Raw genomic sequence first — 23,387 nt, forward strand, 5'->3', positions numbered from 1 at the left:
TCTAGCACGGCTATTGGCAATGGCATCAATACACTCATCAGAATGCATTTAAATGTGCAGCACCATAAAGGTTCCCCAGCACAACATCCATTCTGCACCAGTGCTGTTGCATGGGTCTAGTAATGAAAACAGTGGTGCAAAATGGAACGCAACCCCCAGGATGCTGTGAGAGAATCTTTTGGTTTGATTTTAATTGGACATGGCGATGAGAGGTTTGTAGTATCTAACAGAGTTAGAGCTGTATGCGTTTGGCTTTGCTTTACAGCCAGTCATCCTTGTTCAAAAAAGCTAGTTTAATTAGTACTGTATGTATTTTTTTGCTAAAGTTGAGTCCTTGCTGATGGGCCAGCATGCCATTTACAAAGGGAGGGAGGTTTTACACCACTATGCGTCTCTCAGGGACTGGGGCAGCTGGTCGTCTTGTCAGTTAGTCATTCAAGGCTCACAGTTGCGTAAGACACAGTGTGTCTGCTGCACCCAGATACGCCTCTGGTGTTCAACCACCCGTTAGTTTCAGTCTAAACGTTACTTACTAAACTCTCGCATCCTCTGCTCTGAGAATGGGTGAGCAAAGAGATTTGAAGATCTGTGCTTTCCCACACGAAAAGGCTACAACTAGCAAAGTGACAACGTCTTGTGCTGGAATTGGGCCAGGCTTGAAGGACTAATACGGATTTACATGTAAAGTATTTTGCTCTTCACAGCAGCTCATCGACAAGGTCAGGATAGAGTCTCTGATATCACAGGTGATGGCTCCACCCTTTTTACTCATTCTTCTGCAGGTTTGCTCATTCTACCATTTGCACAAACCGCTTGTACGTATTCATAGTCATAAAACTGCAGAAATCACTTCTAGTGAATGTGCCTTTTGGTCGCCAGCAGGCACCATGGAGAATATTGGAACAATCAAAAACAGTGGGGAGGGGGGAGGGGGGAGGGGGGAGGGGGGAGGGGCATGTTTAAACCTCGGCGGTGATGGGCTGTAATTTAGGTCTTGCATGCATGCGTACACTGAGCCTGCTCAGAGCATTCTGCTATCTAGATCAGGGCTTTGTGTTCAAGTGTTAAGCTTATCAGCTGTGTTGTGAAATATATTTAACTAGAGCCAAGGCTAATATCTTTGTCAAACTTTGCCAGTTTGTCAAACATTTTCTGTCAACATTGAACCATAACTGCTATTGGAATTATTTTTTCAGGTATTTGACAATTTTTTTTCCCAGGGAGACAATCTTATACACTTTTTCTACTTTTCATATGTAATTATTGAATATGCAGTTTTTAAAATTGGACATCACAGCAGTTGAATAATATTTCATATTTCCTACATGTTTATAGAAAATTTAACTTGGTATTCTTGTGATTATTGTATTTGGTATAATACTCATGAATGGGCGAATTTCAGATTAGCCGAAATTCTAATGTTTAGGTTCACTGTCTTGTCACTGGCAGTGATACACAATTTGTATCCAATTTCACACCAAAGGGAGCCATCTTATGTTTTTTTTTAATCATTTGATGTGTGCATACTAGTCAAGGCCATAGTTAAAATATCCTAAAAAATAATAAAAGCAATGATTGTCTGCTCTGAAGTTCTGAATGTCCTCTGTGTTTCTCTCACATTCTCTCTGTGACCTTCCCCCTCCCCATCTTTCACTGGACACACACCCTATCTTTGAGGTTTAAATGGCTTTAAAAAGACTGAGAAAAAATGTGTGTTCTTACGGAGTCTGTATAAATGCTCTACCACTGATAAGCTACTGAGAAAAGAATGGCTAGTTTCGTGACACTGATATCCACATAATATGGGTTAATTAATTAGGTCTGAAACCAATCAAGCATTTGAGGTATATTCTGGAACAATGCCTGACACAGCATTTTCAAACTCATTCAACTAAGCGTTTTATTCAGAGGTAGTGCTGGCGCTCAAATTAGAAAACATGTCTACCACCTGGGATTTTTGCGAGCATGGACACTTTCAGGTTCTGATCTAAAATACCTGGTTTTTACTTAATATGATCATAGGTCTAACTTGGCAGGAATAACCAAGTGCGCCTTTAAACTCCACTGGCGTAAAAAAGTGAGCTACATATCCAGGCCAGCAGATATCGCTGTTGTCCGTACTATAATTTAGTGCTATTCTTACAGGATAAGAAAACTTGATGATATTGCTAAAGCGGACTATGAATTAATAGACCTGCGTTTGTATTATACTCATTTTCATAAATGCATCTGCAAAATTGGTTTATGGATTAATTGATTTTATAGAACTTGTACCACACACCAAGACATATAACATCAGGTAATGGCTGAAATTTCACTTTGATCTGACACTAGTCATATCCTACTGCAAACGTGATGGAGCGAGTCTTATACACTTATACACCGAACACTTTATTACGTACATTTTCACTTCATTGCACCTACTTATTCATGCGATTATCTAATTAGTCAATTGTGTGACAGCAGTGCAATGCATACAATGACCTAGGTACGGGTCAAGAGCTTCAGTTAATGCTCACATAAACCATCAGAATGGGGAAAAAATTTGATCTAAGTGACTTAGACCGTGGAATGATTGTTGGTGGCAGACAGGTTGGTTTGAGTATCTCAGAGACTGCTCTTCTGGGATTTTCACGCATAGTAGTCTAGAGTTTGCAAAGAATCGTGAAAAAAAAAAAAAAAAACTGTGACCAGCAGTTCTGCAGACAGAAACGTCTTGTTAATGAGATACGTCAAACGAGAATTGCCAGACTGGTCAAAGCTGACAGGAAGGTGACAGTAACGCAAATAACAGTGGTATGCAGAAGAGCATCTCTGAACACACAACGCATCGTAAGTGGATACATCTACAGCAGTAGATGTCTAAAAAAAGTCTAATAAATACTTAATAAAGTGCTCATGAGTGAATATGATGCTTATATATGAATAGAATTAAAAGTCCACACGTTTTCAAACAAGTATTGGCCACTACTTTGTAAGTATTCTGTTACATAAAATCGACCAAGTTCATATTTTAGTGAAAGCAATTTAGCAACTCGTCACCGCCGTTGTCATAGGACAAGTAAAAAGCTGTTCAACAACAGATTGTAGAAAAAACGATTTCTTGTGACCGGCAATAATTTCCTCCTGCATACCGTGACCTTATGGGTCGTGTAGGCAAACAAGACGTGCAACGAAACAAAATGAAAACAAAACTTTTAATGCGGCCCATTACAAGGGCAGCTGTCAAACATTAGCTTCCCTGTAATAAACTTGGACAACATTGGAATTGTTTGATTGCCAGGTGTCCAAAGCTACTGTATTGGCTGTGCATGCTAATTCAATAAAAAATCGGTCGCCCTTTCTCTTAGTCTTTCAATTGTATCTAGTCTATTTATTTTTTTAAAGGAAATTACAACAACTCTGGCGTTCTAAAAAGTCGCGGAGCCATTTATCAGACAACAAAACACATGTCGTTTAGCACCCGAGAAAATACTAGTGTTTGTGTTCTTGTATTTAATGTGTAGGCTAAATGATTCAATTTTGTTTTTTAAAACGTCAAAGCAGAAGTCCATGTGCTTTCAATGTGGACTCATGAGAGAAACAGACTTTCAGGAGCCTACTCGTCCCAGTCCCAGTAGGCCTAGTAGACTATTCGTGAATTGAGTTTGAGTTTTCTTGGCAATATGAATTTGTTTTCTGTTCATCATGAGTGGATATAAGTCTTGAAACTCAAGGCATGTGCACGTGGGTCTGTATTTTAGCCATGCATATGTGTAGTCACTCGGCATATGTGTCTACATCGCAAATGTAGTTAGTCATAATAAACATAACCTAATAATTGACAAAGTTCTTTAAGACCTGATGAACAATTTTGTTATAGCCTACACATTTAAATTCAAAGCAAGCATAATATGGCTGAATGAAAATGGCTATGATGATGTGATTGTTCTAGCTCATGTGGAGAGACCAGGAAATACGCGACACGTCAAACGGGATGCTGATCATCCATAGATGTGCATAAAATGCCCAACTAGGCTATTCCTTCGTCTGATCCATTATCGACGGTATTTGGAGGGTAGCAGCCTACCATTTAAGGATAGCTTTATCGTTCAGAAAAGAAGTCCCTATAATAATAATAATAATAATAATAATAATAATAATAATAATAATAATAATATATTATTATTATGATAGAAGAAGACGAAGAATAATTCCATTACGTTTTCAAATTACATACGAATATACTGTACACTGTGTTACTTAATAGTTATGGTCTTCACATCTATTTGATGCTAAAAATAACATACTTGTAATCATTAGGGAACGACCACTTCAACAATTAATACACCACGCTATTTAATGATACAATAATAAATGATACTATGTAAATATAAGAAAAGTAGACCAGTAGGCCTGCATTGTAACCGGTCTGACAGCCACCGCCCAATTCTTACAAGCTTAGAATCACTCGGCTACAGGCTAACCATGGTTTTCCACACAAGCGAATTTATACCTCACGGTCATTGACAGTGGCCTGAACAAAAAGATTGCATAGCCTGCCTAGGACAGAAGGCATTGCCTGTTTTTGGACCAAACTCTGTTTCCCCCGCCCAGCTAAAATAACGCGCAGAAGTACAGGGAAGTGAAAATGAAATTCAGTTTTCGAGAAATGACGAGAGAGCAGAGCCGAAGACCAATGAGATTCGCCTGTACACTTCCGTAGTTTCTTGTCAACGCCCTCCCGTTCAAGGCAGTCGTGAAACAAACAGATCGGGAGGGGGATTCCGGACCACTGTTTCCTCTTCTTGTTTTGCTTTCGATCTGGTCAGTTGAGGGGACCAAGTTAAGTTTTCGTTTTTGTTACGCACGACCACACATTTGACCAACGATAAACTTTCCAGCAATTGCAACTGGATCTTTGCATTTGGATAGCATATCTACTGAGAGCGAATAGGATCTTTTTATCGCAGGTAACGACGTTTTCTCGTGTGTGTATTTTTTGTATAACGATTCCGTTTAAATGAGCAGGAAGTACAGTTGGTGTTGGAAAATTGTATTTACACTATAGGAATGTTTGGATCATGTGGAAGCCGGGGGAAAGCTGGAGTTTATTTTCACTTTTGGATTGAGAGTTTGGTCGCCTTGCTAATTATTGAGCTCGTGCTGCTCTTGAACTTAGCCAACCCTGTCACTTGACAGCGTGACTTTTTTCATAATAGAAACGGAATATGACTACTTTCTACTGCATGTAGGCTACAGAAAAAGGTTAAACAACACAGTGTATGTGTCAGTAGTCTGTAACAAAGCTTTCAATTCATGTTTTTAAAACAAGTAATTTATCCTAACGAGTGTAATCCGAAACATGTATTTGACGTAGTATTTGCCAGAATGAAGTAGCGCAATGGGTTAAGGGTGGGGGAGGAGGTGAATACCATTTATTTAATATTTGTTGTTTGGTCTACATGTCTAATGCTTGTAAAAATAGTTTTGCATATTTGGTTGTGATTGGTTTCCACATCTGAGCCATGCGTGGTACCTTTGTTACATGGAAGCTATTTTATGTTTAGCTACACATGACGCTATTTGCTCGATACTAGCTATCAGTTACAGTTTACCATATCCCAGTTCCAGAATTAAGTATGGGAGGTGTATTTTAAACAAGGCCCCTGCGATGTACTTAGCCACTTCTGACTTTTGCTGGAGTGCAATTATGGCTCAGCAACTTGTCACATTTCTGTTCGTCTGAAAGGACTTTGCTCTCGGTTTCCTTTTCCTGAACTGCAGAGAACACTACACATAAGTGAAGCGTACAACCGTGCTGTTCGATGAATGACACTTTCCCGGACCAATGACTGAGCTCAAAAGCACACAACCGACCAATCGGAACCCTAGTGTGGAGAACAGCCAGGAACGTGTTATTTCGTATGTCGTCAGCAAACCTGCACGTACAGAATTCACAGTCGTAGTGAGGTTTGTGTAGCAGCTGTGGATTTAGTCCAAATACTTTTAAACATATTGGCGGATATTATTGGCTAATAAAACAACAGCTGCTATGGATATTCTATTTAATGTAATGTACAGTACAGCAACAGAGTTTTAAAAATAATAATTAGCAATGAAAATAGGAGCAATTACAATTTACGTTGGCCAACTTGAAATGATGTTATTTTCGTGCAGCTTATATACCGTTCACGGCGTAGAGACTATAGCCACGTTTACATGCAGAATATTTCTTCATTCCGAATAATTTGTTCCGATTGAACATTCCAAATGAGCCGCTTGCATGCACGCTGAATACATTTGATTCCATTAAGGTGCGTGTTTACATGCCAAACATTTAATCAGAATACAACATTTTGGCATGCGCAGAATGATCTCGCGCAGCTACACAATAACGTTACTCGTAATATGCGTTGTATATAACGTACAATATTTGCATTTCTGCTATTAAGTTTCAGGCATAAATATAATATAATCAGGCATGAATATAAATATCTTGCAACTAAACGAGAGGTGAGCGCAAGAGCAGCTTTACCGCTTTAAAGTTAATCGTAGAATTGAAAAATTAGGTCGGAACCACTTTTTTATTTAGACTTTTAGCCTTTTAACTAGCCAGCTAACTTTCCCAGCGTTTTTTATGTGGTGGATATTTCTGTAGACTCCGCTTTGGTTCATTTTTTTGGAACACCTGTTAGAAAAATTAATCCTTTCGATATTGTTTGCAAAAGAAAAAAGCGAATCTGCCAGAGGCATCTGACGATTTCACCGGCTGGGTCAGAACCTGGTGACGTCACTTACCCTGAGAACGAACATGCGCAGAAAGAATATGCATTTCATCCAAAGAAAGTAGTCGGTTTAACTGTTTATATATTTTCCTGTTAAAACGGATTGTCAATAGGTTTTTAGACTACCCCTTTTAAACCGAATAAAATTTCAATCGGAATAGGATAATTTTTTTCCGATTGAGTGGTTACATGAGGAATTTCTATTCAGATTTATTTGGAAAGGTATGCATTTGTGCTGTATTCAAATTATGTATAATATCTTGTTTGTGTATCAGAGAATAATTAAGATAATAGTTTTCACAGTCTTTTACCTGTAATTCTGGCCTTGCTTGATGGTTCTGCAAATTAGACATACAATATGGTCGCAGAGTGATGTATCTTCTCACCTCTGTTTATCTGAGTCTGTGATACAGTGCAGGATAGCAAGTGTTAGACCAGCAGATCAAAGGCACATGCTGCTTGACCCATTGCATGTTCCCTACAGGTGCAGTTGAGTGTAAGATGTTCTTGTGGGTGCGAATCCTTTGTGTTATGGTTGGTTAAAAATGATAAATGCCAAACAAATATAGAGCAACATGTGTAAAAAGATATTTAGAGTATATATATCAATGACCAGTGAAAACACTAAATAAACCCAGTTCAGCACAAAAGCAAAGAGCCTTAACTAACAACAGTGACTAACAACAGTCAGACATGGATTTTCATGGAATGCGTAACTGGAGAAATGCATTGAAGAGGTGTATTTTAAAAAAGCCATTTGGTGGTTTCTCAAGATCTTAGGCGATTGCGAGAAAGAGGAACACCAGGCTGTCCCAGAAGGACCTTTTCAGAGGGCTTAGTTCTGGGAGGCCTTCCAAGAGAGGCAGCACATTGCTTGTAGCCACCACCCCAAAAAGGATATTTCAGCTGTGACGGCAGCGGTCAGCTGGGGATCTGTGATCCTGGCTGGGCTCTGTTTGCATATCTGCCCCCTGCAGCACCCGGCTGTGTGATTACATGGTCTTCACTGTCTACGCTGGCAGTCCCAAGCTAAGACTGTGACGGCTCACACATTGAGTTCTTATTTTTCTTCTGATAGCTAGTTTGTTTCTGCCTAAAAATTTTAAATATTTCAGATACTTATGGCAGATATGTAACAAACCTTAACTACAAGCAAGATCAAATAAATTTACTATATATGTGAGAGTACTGTATGTATAACATATTTTCAAGGTAATTGGATCCTAACTCATATGTAAGACGGTAAATCTGTGTTACACATGAGAAGTTTGTGGGGTTTTGATGCCTGCTAAATAGGCTTCTGTTCATCTGCCATCTGGTGAAATCCCAAGCACAAGAGAGAACAAATGAGGAGCCAGTGTAGGTGTTTTAAACTATGTTTTAAACTAAACAATTCAAGTCACATGTCAGGAAAAGATAAAGTTTTACCCTGAGTGATGTACCAAACCCCAAATCCCTCAATAAATAGGTGTGTGACACATTATTTCACTGCAAATATATGTACACACACACACACATGCACGCATACACGCATACTAGCTGAAGAAATATCATTATGTTTGCAAAGTGTGTTTACACTTAAGTGTAATGCCACTGAGAGGAAGCCATTGGTGGCTACGTAAATGTTTACCTGAGAACAGGCCACCTGTACACCAACCTCTAGAGCATCGATCCGTCTGTGGGGAGGAAGGGGAGCTCACAGCGTGTGTGGATTGACGGGTGAGGATGAATGCTGAAGGGCTGTGATTCCCTCCTTAGGCCACCATGCCAGTGGAGCGGATGCGGATGAGGCCGTGGCTGGAGGAGCAGATTGAGCGTGGCGTGATACCAGGGCTGAAATGGGTCAACAGGGTAGGTGCCCCAGTGTTGATGTCTCCTTGTGTTGTGCGGTACAATCATGCCTATGTCAGGGCTGTCCAATGCAGACTGGAGAGGCCTGTGAGATTTCTGACTCCGTGTGTTTTTCAGCCATTATTTAGAATGTGCTTAAATGCTTCCATTAGTTTGTCATGAGGCTAATTTAAGGGATCTGCAAGTTTTGGCTCATTATTAACTCATTATATTGTTTTTACACAGGCAAGTGGTTACGTTTAGGGGTTCTGGACTGCTAGCATTTACGATCCCAATGTGACTCTTGATGCCAATCAATGAAGAAATTACCATGCAGGGTGTCACTTTAGCTATTTGATACATTCAGTGTGTAAAGAGTTGTGTGAAATGTTCCAGAAATCAAACTGTGGATTTGAATACTTGAAAATGTTGGTGTTACACAAAATAATAGAGTCAGGTGTTACTGAATAAAATATAGTAAAATAAAAATATATTCATATAAAAAAGTAGTAGCCAATAATGTACTACATATGAGTTATCTAAATGCGAATAGTTTAGGAGCTAACCAAAATAGTATAGTATAATGCCAAAATGCTTTGTGGTATATAAAGCCCTTCTGCTAATATGCCCAGTGCCAGCAAGGCAGATAGCCAGTTAGAGTCAAGTCTCCTGCCAATGACAAGCCACCACCAAGATAGTCGAATGAGCCAAAAGTGCCATGCTGACCCACCCACGATTAGAAAGAGAGCTACATGTAAAATCCAGATAGTGGCAAAATGTTCACAGCGATTGCAAGTGGCGTGGCCGAAATGGAGGCAGTGTAGTATAATGGTTTGGGAACTGGGCATTGAACTATGAGGTCGTAGGTTGAATTCTCCGATGGGGCCCTGCCGTTGTATCCTTAAGAAACGCACTAAACCTTAATGCTTCTCTAAACCATCCGGCAGTATAAAGGGATTGCGTGTAAAGAATGTGTGAGTGCCTCTGGAGAAGAGCCAGATGCCTGAAATCTAACTGTTTGGGTGAGAGGGGCACGGTTTGAGTTACATGGTCCCCTTTTCCACAGGAAAAGAAGATCTTTCAGATCCCTTGGATGCACGCGGCTCGGCATGGCTGGGATGTGGAGAAAGATGCACCTTTGTTCCGAAACTGGGCCATTCACACAGGTACCGAGAGGCTCATACTTTCCAGTGCTTGGTTCCAGAGCTGGTATAATTGCCCCAGTTTGTAGTTACTTGCATAGACACAGCGTGAATACATGCTTATGTACATATAGTGGGAACGATAATTATTTGATCCCTTGCTGATTTTGTAGGTTTGCCCACTTACAAAGAATGGTAGAACTGTGTAGAATTTTAATCATAGGTACATTTTAACATCGAGAGACAGAATGTCACAAAATAATCCACAATAACAACATCATATAAATTTTATAAATTTAATATCATATTTTCACATGAAATAAGTATTTGATCCATAGAACAATAGGACTTAATACTTGGTGGAGAAACCTTTGTTGGCAAGCACAGAGGTCAGACGTTTGTTGTAGTTTTTCACCAGGTTTGCACAGATCTTGGGAGGAATTTTGGTCCACTCCTCTTTGCAGATCCTCTCCGAATCCTTAAGGTTCCAAGGCTGTCGCTTGGCAACTCGAAGCTTCAGCTCCCTCCACAGATTTTCGATGGGATTTAGGTCTGGAGACTGGCTAGGCCACTCCAGGACCTTAATATGCTTCTTTTTGAGCCACTCCTTTGTTGCCTTGGCCGTATGTTTTCGGTCATTGTCATGTTGGAAGACCCATCCACGACCCATTTTCAGTGCTCTCACTGAGGGAAGGAGGTTGTTGTCCAAAATTTCCTGGTACATGGCCCCATTCATCATCCCCTCGATACAGTGAAGTCGTCCTGTCCCCTTAGCTGAGAAACACCCCCAAAGCATAAGGTTTCCACCTCCATGCTTCACAGTGGGGATGGTGTTCTTGGGGTTGTACTAAGCATTTCTCTTCCTCCAAACATGGCAAGTCGAGTTGATGCCTAATAGCTCTATTTTGGTGTCGTCTGACCACATCACCTTCTCCCAAGTCTCCTCTGGATCATCCAGGTGTTCTTTGGCAAACTTCAGACGGGCTTGTACATGTGCCTTCTTCAGCAGAGGAACCTTGCACGCGCAGCAGGATTTTAATCCTTCACGGTGTCGTGTGTTACTGATGGTTCTCTTCGTGACTGTGGTCCCAACTGCCTTCAGGTCATTAACAAGGACCTCCTGTGCAGTACTGGGCTGATCCCTGACCTTTCTCATGATCATTGATATCTTGAGATCTTGCGTGGAGCCCCAGACCGAGGGAGATTGGCGGTGACTTTGTGTTTCTTCCATTTTCTAATAATTGCTCCAACAGTTGTTAACTTCTCACCAAACTGCTTGCTTATTTTCTTGTAGCCCATCCCAGCCTTGTGCAGGTCTACAATTTTGTCCCTGATGTCCTTAGACAGCTCCTTTGTCTCGCCCATGGTGGAAACGTTGGAATCTGATTGATTGTGTGGACAGGTGTCTTTTATACAGCTACATAACGATGTAACGAGTTGACACAGGTGTTTTGGTAATGAGTTGAGATTAGGAGTGTTTCTTAATGGAAAACTAACTGGTCTGTGGGAGCCAGAATTATTGCTGATTGGTAGGGGATCAAATACTTATTTCATGCAAAAATATGATAATAAATTTATAAAAATGTATATGATGTTGTTATTGTGGATTATTTTGTGATATTCTGTCTCTCAATGTTAAAATGTACCTATGATTAAAATTCTACACAGTTCCATTCTTTGTAAGTGGGCAAACCAACAAAATCAGCAAGGGATCAAATAATTATCGCTCCCACTACATATTTTACATATGCATGCATACATATCCATGCATATAACCATACAGTATATACTCAATAGTTTTTTACTGAGCTATATACTCATTGTTATGTACTGATATGGATGTACTCATAGTTATATACTCATAGTTTTCTATTCATGTTTCCGGGTACAACCTCACATAAGGATCAGCAACAAACAAATCACAGTATAGGGACATTGAGATCATGCCATTCTGGGCACACATATGTGAGGACACAGAATATACTGTATTTGTAGTAAAAACATTCTAATACTCGCTTTTATCTTATTTAGGAAAGCATCAACCAGGAGTGGACAAGCCAGATCCCAAGACATGGAAAGCCAACTTTCGTTGTGCCATGAACTCGTTGCCTGATATTGAGGAGGTGAAAGACAAGAGTATGAAGAAGGGAAGCAACGCCTTCAGAGTTTACAGGATGATGTCGCAGAGCGAGCGACCAAACAAAAAAGGTACCCACTGCTTCCAAAATGGCGTCTCTGAAACACTGGCTGAAAAGCTGTGTTTGAAATTAAGGTTAACTCTGTATGAAAACTCAGGGAAACTATTTCACAAACATAGGTTAACAATGCATGTTCAAATGTACTGTAAATTCAGATTTGAGACAAAGCTAAATGCAATATATAGTACTATAAACACAGATATTGAAAACAATATTAGGTAGCAAAGTGACCAGCAAGTAAGCTAGATCAGGATTGAGGCAAAATCTGGATAGAGAAACCGCAATACACGGTGGCATCCATATTTGCACATTCACACTGTAGTACAAATTTCAGTCTTTCAGTGTGTGGTTTGTAGCCTGTATGTGTATTGGCTATGAGGAACAGCAGATCATTTGTTGTATATGACTGACCAGTGTGTCGATGATCATTTTGTTGATTTTGGCTTAAGTTTTTGTTGTTTTTCTAGCCACGTTTTGTAGGCTGCTTTATACACCTCTGTGGCACTCAGTTAACGGAAGAGTCCCCGTGAGGGGTTTGTACAAAAGCCATATTTAGAAATGCATTTTCTGCAAGTGTGAGCATGCATTTATTCATGTTGGCTTGCTTGGGACTTTTTAGCTCAGATGCACCCCCTCTGTTTTCCTGTAGCAAGCAAGTGTTTTTCTGAAGTATCTGCACTTTTTTCCAGGAAAGAAACGAGGTGAAAAAGAAGAAAGAACCAAGGTATTGCTGTTTTCTGTCTCTCTCTATCTAAGTCAGTGTTGCAGCATTAGAACAATTCTTGGCCCTGACCATTATTTAACCACTCTGGAGAGGACAGAACTTTGGGTCTCAGTGATTTAGAAGCTGTTGTGCCTTCTGCAGTGAAGGATTTTACGACAGAAAGTAAGACATTTCCTCACAAAAATCTGTGAATAAAATCTGAAATATGTAATTACTGTCATCTTACCCACCCCCCACCATATTTTATTTTGTATACTGAGCAGTCCGTAAGTATTTGTACAGTGGTACAACCTCTGTTCTTTTGGCTATGTACTCCAGTTCATTGGATTTGAAATGAAACAATGAATATGAGGTTAAAGTGCAGACTGCCACATTTAAAGTGAGGGTATATACACTCAGTTATCACTTTATTAGGTTGACCTGTACACCAGATTGTTAATGCAAATATTTAATCAGCCAATCATGTGGCAGCAAGTAAATGCCTAAAAGCATGCAGGCATGGTCAAGAGGTTCAGCTGTTTTTCAGACAAAAGATCAGAATGGTGAAGAAATGTGATTTAAGTGATTTTGACCATGGAATGATTGTTTGTGCCAGACGGGTGGTTTGAGTATCTCAAACCCCCAGAGACGTGTCGTTAATTAGAGATGTTAGAGGAGAATGGCCAGACTTGTCAACGCTGACAGTAAGGTGACAGTAATGCAAATAACCACACACTACAACAGTGGTATGTAAAAGAGCATCTCTGAACACACACACTCACACACACACACACACACACAGAGACAGAGTGTGTGAAAGAGCAGAGGTGAGGTCTGGAAACTAACTACCTCCATCCGCACACAGGTGGACCGCCAGGTGCCTTTGGATTGCAGGGTTGCGGAAAGCCATGGGCTGATGGTGGTAAAGATGGATGGTATGGCAGACAGCACAGTGCTGACAGGTAAAGAGCCCAATCCCCCCCTTTACAGCTCTGGTCCATGTGACAAATAATGCATGCTGAAGTGTACTATTGTACACTCAGTGAGCACATTATTAGGTAGACCTGTACACCAACTTGGTTATGCAAATATTTCATCAGCCAATCATGTGGCAGCAACTAAATGCATAAAAGGTTCAGTTGTTTTTCAGACCAAATGTCAGAATGGAGAAGAAATGTGATCAAAGTGACTTTGATCGTGGTATGATTGTTGGTGCCAGACTGTGTGGTTGAGTATCTCTGAAACTGCTTTTTTCACACACAGCAGTCTCTAGAGCTTGCAGAGAATTTTGCAATAAACAAAAAACATCGTGAGCAACAGTTCTGTGGGCAAAAACACGTTAATTGGAGAGGTCAGACGAGAAGGACCAGACTGGTCAAAGCTGACAGGACGGTGACAGTAACACAAATAAAAACATATTACAACAGTGGTTTGCAAAAGAGCATCTTTGAACACACAACATGTGGATAGGCTACAGCAACAGAAGACCAATTAGTATAAAAAATAGCTAAGTCTAATAATTACCTTATAAAGTGCTCACTGAGTGTATACTTAAGAGCATTTGAATAATAATAATAAAAGTTTATTTGAAGTATGCTTGGTATGCACATTTTTCCCCATGGGATTCCCTATCGTGTGATAAGCAATCCTTACAAAATGGCAGCAGGCATTCCGTGGCGAGTGGTTTTTATTGTCAAGGCTTCCTCTGCAGGATGCAGTGTGCCGAACCCAGTCCGGTTTGTTTCGGCAAGCTGTCTGCTTCTTTGCAGTCCCAGTGCAGATAATGAACAGGCCCCACTCACTGCTCCTCATGTCAGGCCGGGAGGGGGATGGGGGGGGGGTCCTGTCATCTAGGCAAATGAGTGCAGTCTTTATCAGCCCTCCACTGGGGTTTGGGTTGTACTGAGGAGGAAAGGGGGTTGTTGGTTGTTGTGGTTACCGGGGTTAACTGAGGTCAGGGGCACAGTGAGGGCTTATCTCTTCCTGCCACAGAAGGCCCGGTTTAAGACCCAGTCGAGCAACAATGGCGTTTGATGGATGGCACTTTTCATTGGGTGAGAGGGCAGTGTGTATGTTTATACCCATGTGTGCACGGAAGTTACAGAGCTCCAGTCTTGGCCAAGAAAATGGAGCCATCCATCACAGAGAGCCTCGAGTGGAAATTATGCTGTAATTATTGCACAACTGGGAAAATACTTGTAGGAATGGGTAATGCCAAATAATGAATGTATATTTCTGTGAATGTACACAGCCCTTTACCATGTGTGATGGCCCAGTTATCGGTTATGAGTTTGGTGAAGAAGTCCAGTGTATTATAGGGTGTGTGACATTGTGGGAGGATGAGTGCAGGCCTCTTAAACAGTTTCAACAGTTTCAATTTATGTCATGCTTCCTGTATTATAATATCAGCAAACAAGCGATATTAATATGATAAAAAGCTGTGAGGGAGGGAAAAGAACATGTTTGAGAGCACTGTAGCCGCAACGACAATATTGTGTCTGTCTGCCACCTCCCGCTGGTATATTTACTAGTTTTGTTTCCCAGGATTTCTCAGCAGAATCTGTTCTTAGCCTGAAATGGCTGCATTGCCATAGAAACATTCTCGCGTTCTAGAGCAGTTTCTGTTCTTCCCCACAGACCTGACAGACAAAGGGGGCTCATCACTGGGAAATACTACCGAGGGTAAGTTAGAGATAATAATTCAGACTGTCGCTGTTCACAAATCCTTTATTATCTCTGTTTACTAATAATTCAGACTGTCGCTGTTCACAGATCCTTTATTGTCTCTGTTCACTAATAATTCAGACTGTGGCTGTTCACAAATCCTTTATTGTCTCTGTTTACTAATAATTCAGACTGTGAGTGAATAATGAAGCCAGTGTGCATTTGTATTTGTTTCCATGAACGTGGTTGTGTGTGTGTGTGTGGCAGATCTTGGTTGAAATAGTAAACCTTTCTGCATTTCACTAAGCTTGCTTAATATATTGATTGCCAAATGAAATGATGCCAAAAGTGTAAACCGTGCCCATCTGCAGGTTTGTCCTTGCAAGCTTAAATGCACCAGGCAAGATCAAAGAAGCATAGAAAAGTATTTGAATCCAAAACAAATACTATTTGCACCCAGGTCTAGGTAGGGTGGGTGGATAATGTATTTGTATAAGTGTGTGGTCTCCTCCCCAGAGCCTCACCGTGCCCCTGGGCGCTGTTCTCTGGATGATCAGCTGATCATCAGCGACCTGCCGGACGTGTGCCAGACCATCGAAGTGACCACGGAGGACGAGGAGCATTCAGTCAGCTCCAGCCACCATTACCCCCTCCAGATCTCTCCTGTCTCCTCATATGCAGGTGTGTGCACCCCCACCATATACGCTCTACATGTCTCTCTCTCACACACACACACTATATCTCACATACATACATGCACACGCACACACACTATATCTCACATACATACATGCACACGCACACACACTATATCTCACATACATACGTGCACACGCTCACACACTATATCTCACATACATGCACACGCACACACACTATATCTCACATACATACATGCACACGCACACACTATATCTCACATACATACATGCACACGCACACACACTATATCTCACATACATACATGCACACGCACACACACATACATGCACACACACTATATCTCACATACATACATGCACACACACTATATCTCACATACATACATGCACAGGCACACACACTATATCTCACATACATACATGCACACGCACACACACTATATCTCACATACATACATGCACACGCACACACACTATATCTCACATACATGCACACGCACACACACTATATCTCACATACATACATGCACACGCACACACACTATATCTCACATACATGCACACGCACACACACTATATCTCACATACATACATGCACACGCACACACTATATCTCACATACATACATGCACACGCACACACACTATATCTCACATACATACATGCACACGCTCACACACTATATCTCACATACATACATGCACACACACTATATCTCACATACATACATGCACAGGCACACACACTATATCTCACATACATACATGCACACGCACACACACTATATCTCACATACATACATGCACACGCACACACACTATATCTCACATACATGCACACGCACACACACTATATCTCACATACATACATGCACACGCACACACTATATCTCACATACATACATGCACACGCACACACACTATATCTCACATACATACATGCACACGCTCACACACTATATCTCACATACATACATGCACAGGCACACACACTATATCTCACATACATACATGCACACGCACACACACTATATCTCACATACATACATACACACGCACACACACTATATCTCACATACATGCACACGCACACACACTATATCTCACATACATACATGCACACGCACACACACTATATCTCACATACATACATGCACACGCACACACACTATATCTCACATACATACATGCACACACACTATATCTCACATACATACATGCACACACACACACACTATATCTCACATACATACATGCACACGCACACACACTATATCTCACATACATGCACACGCACACACACACACACACACACACACACACATACACACACACACTCACATTCATTTGCAATGGTATGAAAAAACTTTAAAACCATATTCTAATACGTAAATGTATTCCCTTTCCCTTGATGAAACAACATTCATAGATACCATGTTTCCATTTATATATGTGACTAAAATCTAGCTGGGAGTTGGGTTCCTGGTAGAGTTGCAGGCTTCCTGTTTAATTACATCCTGTTGCTGTTTTTTTTTCTTCCTTGGAAATCTGTAAGAACAGATTTTATCTATCCAGTCAGTCAGCACTCTAAATCAGTCAAAGTACAGTTTTACTATCCGTAATCTGTCGTGCACACACACGTGATCGTATACAGCACACAGTTCCTGTTAGTATTAGAAAAAAACACTGCAGTAGGCTTTAACACGAGCGGCATACCCTGGCATGTATGCAGTTGTGTTCCTTTCTCCTTCATGGCCTTGAGGAGTAGTTTTTTGTGCTGAGGACAGCTCCGGGTCACAGTTGTAACTGTGGTTATTATTGGCCCTCAGTTCTGTTTGTGGGCTGGTTGTGTAACCAGTAAAAAGTTAAAGTTTCACCCGGGAGGGGATCTGATCAGCATTTTAGTCTTCAGTGACTCCCACTGCAGTGAGGTCTGCTACAGGCTGTATCTCATTGTGTTCATTTTTAAAAATATGCCCAATAACTGTCCTATGTGCCTTAACTGTTTGTGTTTAGTGACTAAATGTAAAATTAAAAAAGTTTTAAGTCGAAATAAAGTTTCAGAGGAAGAACCAATGTACTTTAATCCTCTGACTGAACTGTTTGGGCTGGTTTCACAGACACATTTATCTTAGTACTGGACTAACTTGCATTTTGTATTGAGAATCTCCTTTCAAAATGGAATTTAGTCTAACACTGGGTTTAATCTGTGTCTATGAAGCTGGCCCTAAGTCAATTTGTATTTAAACTCCTACTTATGCACTGCAACAAAAATAGCTGCAAAAGGTTTCCAATGGCTGCATTAAGGGCCATTAAGGGCTGCATATAATAAGGATTTGATATTTATTTGTTACCCATAGTGATTTCTCTTTAGTAAAGAATAGAACTAAATGGGAGTGTAAATCACATTGTTTTGTGGTTGTCAAACCCGTTTCTCTCTTGCAGGTGACTGTACCTTGCTTCCTGCAGATAAGATATCCCCTATTCACATTTTCTAGTGCTAACTTGTTTGATATATTACTCACAGCGTAATCTGATCTCCTGTGCTTTCCTCCCCAGAGAGCGACACTGACAGCGTCCACAGCGACGAGGACACCAAAGCGGTATGTGCTCTGTCCTCTCGTCACATAACGTGCTCTTTCTTTCCCATAATGCATCCCATTAAGTGTCTCAACGTATTAGCAGAAAGCTTGTGTGTATTGTTGAGATATGACATTCCTCCGTGGTGAGTATTCGGAGATGGGGAAAGGCGGAAGGAATGTTTAGCTTCACAAGCATGTTGTTGAGCATGGCCACTGTATGTGTGTGCTCACTGCACTGTTCCATCCCACGATGCACTAAGACTAAACTGCTGTTTCACGCCTGTGCCTCTTACTCCATGACTTTCTTGCCATGACCCTACCTCTTCCTTTGAAACTGAAAGAGCCCACATGGCAGAGGCTTTTAAGCTCCCCGCCCAAACACCCTTTGTTGTCTTCTAATAACACGACTGGCAGATGTAGTAATAGCCAGATGGATAATTAAGAAAGTTACCAACAAGCTAATATAGAGAGTGATGATGAAAATTGAAAGTTGCCCAAAAGGTATTTTGGGCCAGTCACACACACATACACACACACACACACACGCACACACACACACACACACGCACACACACACACACACACACACACACACTCACAAACACGCACATACACACACACACACACACACACACACTCACACACACACACACACACACACACACTCACACTCTGTTCTCCTGTGCAGCTCCCAGCAGCTCTGATACCTGCTTTGTTTTTGTCAGGCAGCCTATAGGCTCACATCTGAGGCCTCAGCAGTACAGTTTTAATAGCCCTGCTTACACCCCAGAGATAAGAGATTGGTAAGACTAGTTTGCTTTTTGTTTTTGTTTTCTTCCTGTCACACATTAACATTTAGCTACTGGCACACACAATGTTTCTGTAAAAGTACAAGTAGAGGGAAAAACCCAAGCACTTTTATGAGCAGGGGGAAGTTGTTTAGAGAGTTCTAGAAACTATTTACTCGTTTCCTCTTGGGAAAGTGGATCCTGCTTTTCTTCAGTTGTGACCTGATATGACAAAAACAGCCTGTAAGCAGGGGAAATTTGTATGTTTGTAGGTTATGTTGCCTTTTGCTGATAACCAACACTTTAAGCAGCAGAACATTTAGTAGGTGAATGCTGTCCTGCACGCACTGAACGTGCTGTGATATTGTAAAGCCTCTTCCACTGCCGGGCTCAGAGCTTTCCAGTGAGACGGCATGAGCAGCGCACTTCTGCGCACAAGACTTCTTAATATCTCTTTGAGGCCTAGAAGGGGAAATTCAAGACTTCTTCACACACGACATTTTTGGTCATTACGAAAAACATGCATACTGCCATTGTTTGTTTGTTTGTGAGTGATTTCCCTTCAAAAATAACATGTGATCAGGTACCAAGGAAATAATTTGATAACCTGCATGTTATTGTTGTTCAAATCATTTTGTGTATTATGATCTTTGTACATTGTGGGTTTTATCAGGCCTTTCTTTACCTATACACACTTCCAAACTGAGATTGAAGACACGCCAGAATATTTTACACACCTGCACACACTCACGATCAGCCCCATTAAACGCTTTAATGAAAAATACTCGGACACGGTGTGTGTAAAGTGCTGATCCAGGTGCCAGTGAGTACGTAACGCTTCGTCATACAGAGGTGTAGTGCAGAAAACCGGGCCTGGGCGTGCCTTATGACATCAGGTGAGATGAGACCTTGTTAATCCACATACCTGGGGCTATTATATGACTGGCGTATGTGTCTGGCCCTGCCTGAAAGCTCCGCCATTGGAGTTATTCAGTGACATTGACCATTGTAGGGATGTGAGAGTGCTAAATCTTTTCCTCACTGCATTCCAGACGGTTGGTGTACCTGACCTTTATGATCAAAATGGCTGTTTCGGTGTTGATGCTAGCTCATGGTTTGCCCTCTTATTGAGCAGGTTTAAGCGCATTCAGAATAAAGCCATTTTTGTCACGCTGCACTGGAATGTTCATTACATGTGGTTTCATTGCTGCTATCGCTGCTCATTGCAGCCACCAGTGATAGTTTTTGTTCTCCATTGTGATTTAGTGTGATCTCATGCAGCCTGTTAGAATTGAGTGTCCTTTTTTGTTACAAAATTGTAACAAAAAGTTTCAAAAGCCTGTCCAAAGGGAGAATAGTACAGCACTCTGCTCTTATAGCAGAAAACAGTGCTGTTTAATTGTGGTGCCTAGTAAACCCAGATGAGTAAAAACCCTAAGTGAGTCATAGTGTGTTTGTGTTCTGCTTCTGGGCTCTGTTGACCCCTCCCCCTCACTAACCCCTCCCCGTCCGTGCTGTGATTGACAGAGCTACCGCATGCCTGGCTTCCGATCGGAGAGCAAGCCGCAGTTCAGCTCGGTGCTGAAAATGCCCACCTGCCCCCTTCCCGGCATGGCCACCTTCGTCACATCAGGGAAGAAGAACTTCAAGGTGACCAGCAGCCAGGAGGACTCCCCCCTCATCGCCTACAACAGTACTCCCTGGGGGCCCCTCTTCCCCTCGGTCCCGCCCCCGCCCCTGCCCACCACCTCCGCCCGCGCCCCCGTCCACGAGAACCGTGCCAGCGTCATCATGAAGACCTCGGACGTCTCCAGCTCCACTGTGAAGACCTGCTGATGCACTCCTGGAGCTGGCCTGTCGGAGTGGAGAAGCTGAGCCTTTTTTAACAGCGGGGGACTTCTGGGGGAAGACTGGGGGATAGAGGGACCCTTTCAAGGGGACGCCTCCCCACCCTGCCTGGAGGATCAACCTGAGCAGAACCGGGCAAAAAAGGAAAATCTCCCACTGTAAGAGAAACTGTGAATTTGTACGATGTGCCGAAAGAATTCTCTGTGACCCCCTCTACTCACCGGCTGTTTGTGAATATGTAAATAAGTGAAATGACCTGTGTAATTGCAAGTGGCTTCTGCACCTTAATCTAAAGCACATGCACTGGTGTGCAGCGTCCGTGGCAATGTCCTTTTCATGTGATTATGTAGTCTCCGAGGATTGTGATTGGTCGTCCATATTCAGTGTGCGGAATTGTGGATTTCAGTTCAAGCCAGTAGCACTTGTCCTGTGCGCTAAACACAAATTTCCATGAATTTCCTTAAAATGTTTTTATTTTTATTTCAGCCATTTGCTCATTCTCTTGAAAAATATCTCAACACAAAATCCTGTTTGCTCTTTCCCTCAAAAATCTGACATATATAATTTCACAAGACTAGAAATCGCATTTCTGTTCAATTGTAAGAAATGTAGAAAGCGACAAACTTTTACAAGCCCAGGTTTTTAATCAGATGCAAGACGTCTCTCACAATAAATAAATATCGCCCATGTACATCACAAAGATAAAACCTTAATAACACAGAACAACAATTGAGTTTTGTAAGAAAAAGTTCAATGGTTCACGCATTTTACATTTTACATTTTACATTTCACAACAATGTCTCCCACTCTGTATTTGAAGTTTGGGAGTCTGTGGAAAAAGGCACTTTTCTAGTGCATTGGTAGCTATGTAAGATGGTAGGAAATTATGTGGTACCATTTAAATCTGGGTAGTACTCCCTGATTGTGTACACAGGTAACTGAGTATTTGCTGTTATATCCAATAGCCTATGTTGCATGTTTAACACATTAATTCTCAGCTGTGTTTTTACATGCAGTTCTCACGCGTATATGAGATAAATATTGAGCTGAAAAAATATGACTTGCCAAAAAGCTTACTGTAATATTTGTGAATAATTACAGTAAAACAGCGTATTGATCATTGTAAGAATGTGCAAGCATTATAGTTCATTATCAGTTGCTTGCCTCATAGTCATCTGTGATTATGGGTGGAACTGTAACCTGTGCCTTTCAATGAAAAAGTAGGAAAGTTTATCAGAATCTGAGAGATGCAAAGTGATGGAACTGAAATGAATTGTAGAGTGAAACTTAAGCCATCTTAGCTGTATGGAGAACTTAATCAACGTGTGTCCTATCTGTCCCATACTCTGTGACCTTAAATCCTTTGAATGATTCTCTGAAGAGAGGTACCGCTGTATACAAAGATGAAGAGATTTTTAACAGACTCACCAAAAAAGAGAAATATTTGCTTGAAACCTTTTCCTTAAGCACGCTTTTGTATTTTTTTATAAAGGGAATATTTTATCAAAGGTGAATTCTCAGTAGTTTTATCTTTTTTTTACCAAAATTAAAGAGATTTTATTTTGATTTAGAAAATAGTGATGTTTTGCTGCATTTGCATTGGCGCATTTCTTTCTTGATTTTTCTAATGATGTACAGATGATAGTATATATATATATCTAATAGTATACGATACTATGTTATGCCTATGCTTATGTGTGTTTTATGCGTGTTCCTGTATGGATATATATTTATGTTTTGCACAAACATATATGTAATACATGTGTGTGAGTGCGTGTGTTTCCATACATGTAAGCAACTATTAATCCTGTGGATCATTGAATATGCAAATCATGAAGATTTTTTTTCTTTTTTTTTTTTTCTCCAGTTTGACTTTATTGTACTTAATAAAATCATGTTTTGAAGATTTTTTTGTCATTTTATTTATTTTTGATGTAGCCCCCGTGTCAGAGTAGAAGGACATTTTCCTCCAGACAGTTTCAGACCAATGGAAAGGCACAGGTTTTGAAGCTCACCCACATGAGCTTCAGCTCTTTTATAGGCCCAGCAGCCTGGGGAAATGGTGTCACTGTCAGGTAAGACACCGGTTCACAATATAGTGATACATAAATACTATTGAATGATACAGAGAAAATTTTGTCTCAGGCATAGGAATTTGACCCTGTGGCCCTGGTTCCAGGTAAAATCCAGACTGTGCCATGTAC

General features: G+C 41.0%; 1 protein-coding gene across 3 annotated transcripts; it reads left to right on the forward strand.

Moving 5' to 3' along the window:
• The first annotated feature begins 4,737 nt into the window (after positions 1-4,737).
• On the forward strand, positions 4,738-23,087 carry irf2a (interferon regulatory factor 2a). Of its 3 annotated transcripts, XM_061245223.1 has the most exons (11): positions 4,738-4,952; positions 8,526-8,618; positions 9,664-9,763; positions 11,771-11,947; positions 12,627-12,661; positions 13,506-13,602; positions 15,278-15,322; positions 15,821-15,985; positions 18,525-18,568; positions 19,277-19,350; positions 20,863-20,999. In XM_061245223.1, coding segments are annotated over exons 2-11 (825 nt in total). In that variant the 5' UTR covers positions 4,738-4,952; positions 8,526-8,531; the 3' UTR covers positions 20,864-20,999. The 3 variants fall into 3 exon arrangements, with proteins under 3 accessions (XP_061101207.1, XP_061101205.1, XP_061101206.1); XM_061245221.1 differs by lacking the exon at positions 19,277-19,350 and having other exon boundaries at positions 20,863-23,087; XM_061245222.1 differs by having other exon boundaries at positions 19,277-21,006.
• Positions 23,088-23,387: the final 300 nt, after the last annotated feature.

The sequence above is a fragment of the Conger conger genome, chromosome 6 (genome assembly GCF_963514075.1).
Source record: "Conger conger chromosome 6, fConCon1.1, whole genome shotgun sequence".
NCBI classification, from domain to species: domain Eukaryota; kingdom Metazoa; phylum Chordata; class Actinopteri; order Anguilliformes; family Congridae; genus Conger; species Conger conger.

Coding starts and splice junctions, on each gene's coding strand:
- irf2a (XM_061245221.1), top strand. CDS start 8,532: ATGCCAGTGGAGCGGATGCGGATGAGGCCGTGGCTGGAGGAGCAGATT. Junction 12,662..13,505: donor AAAAAGAAGAAAGAACCAAG/GTATTGCTGTTT, acceptor ATCCGCACACAG/GTGGACCGCCAGGTGCCTTT. Junction 15,323..15,820: donor ACTGGGAAATACTACCGAGG/GTAAGTTAGAGA, acceptor TCTCCTCCCCAG/AGCCTCACCGTGCCCCTGGG.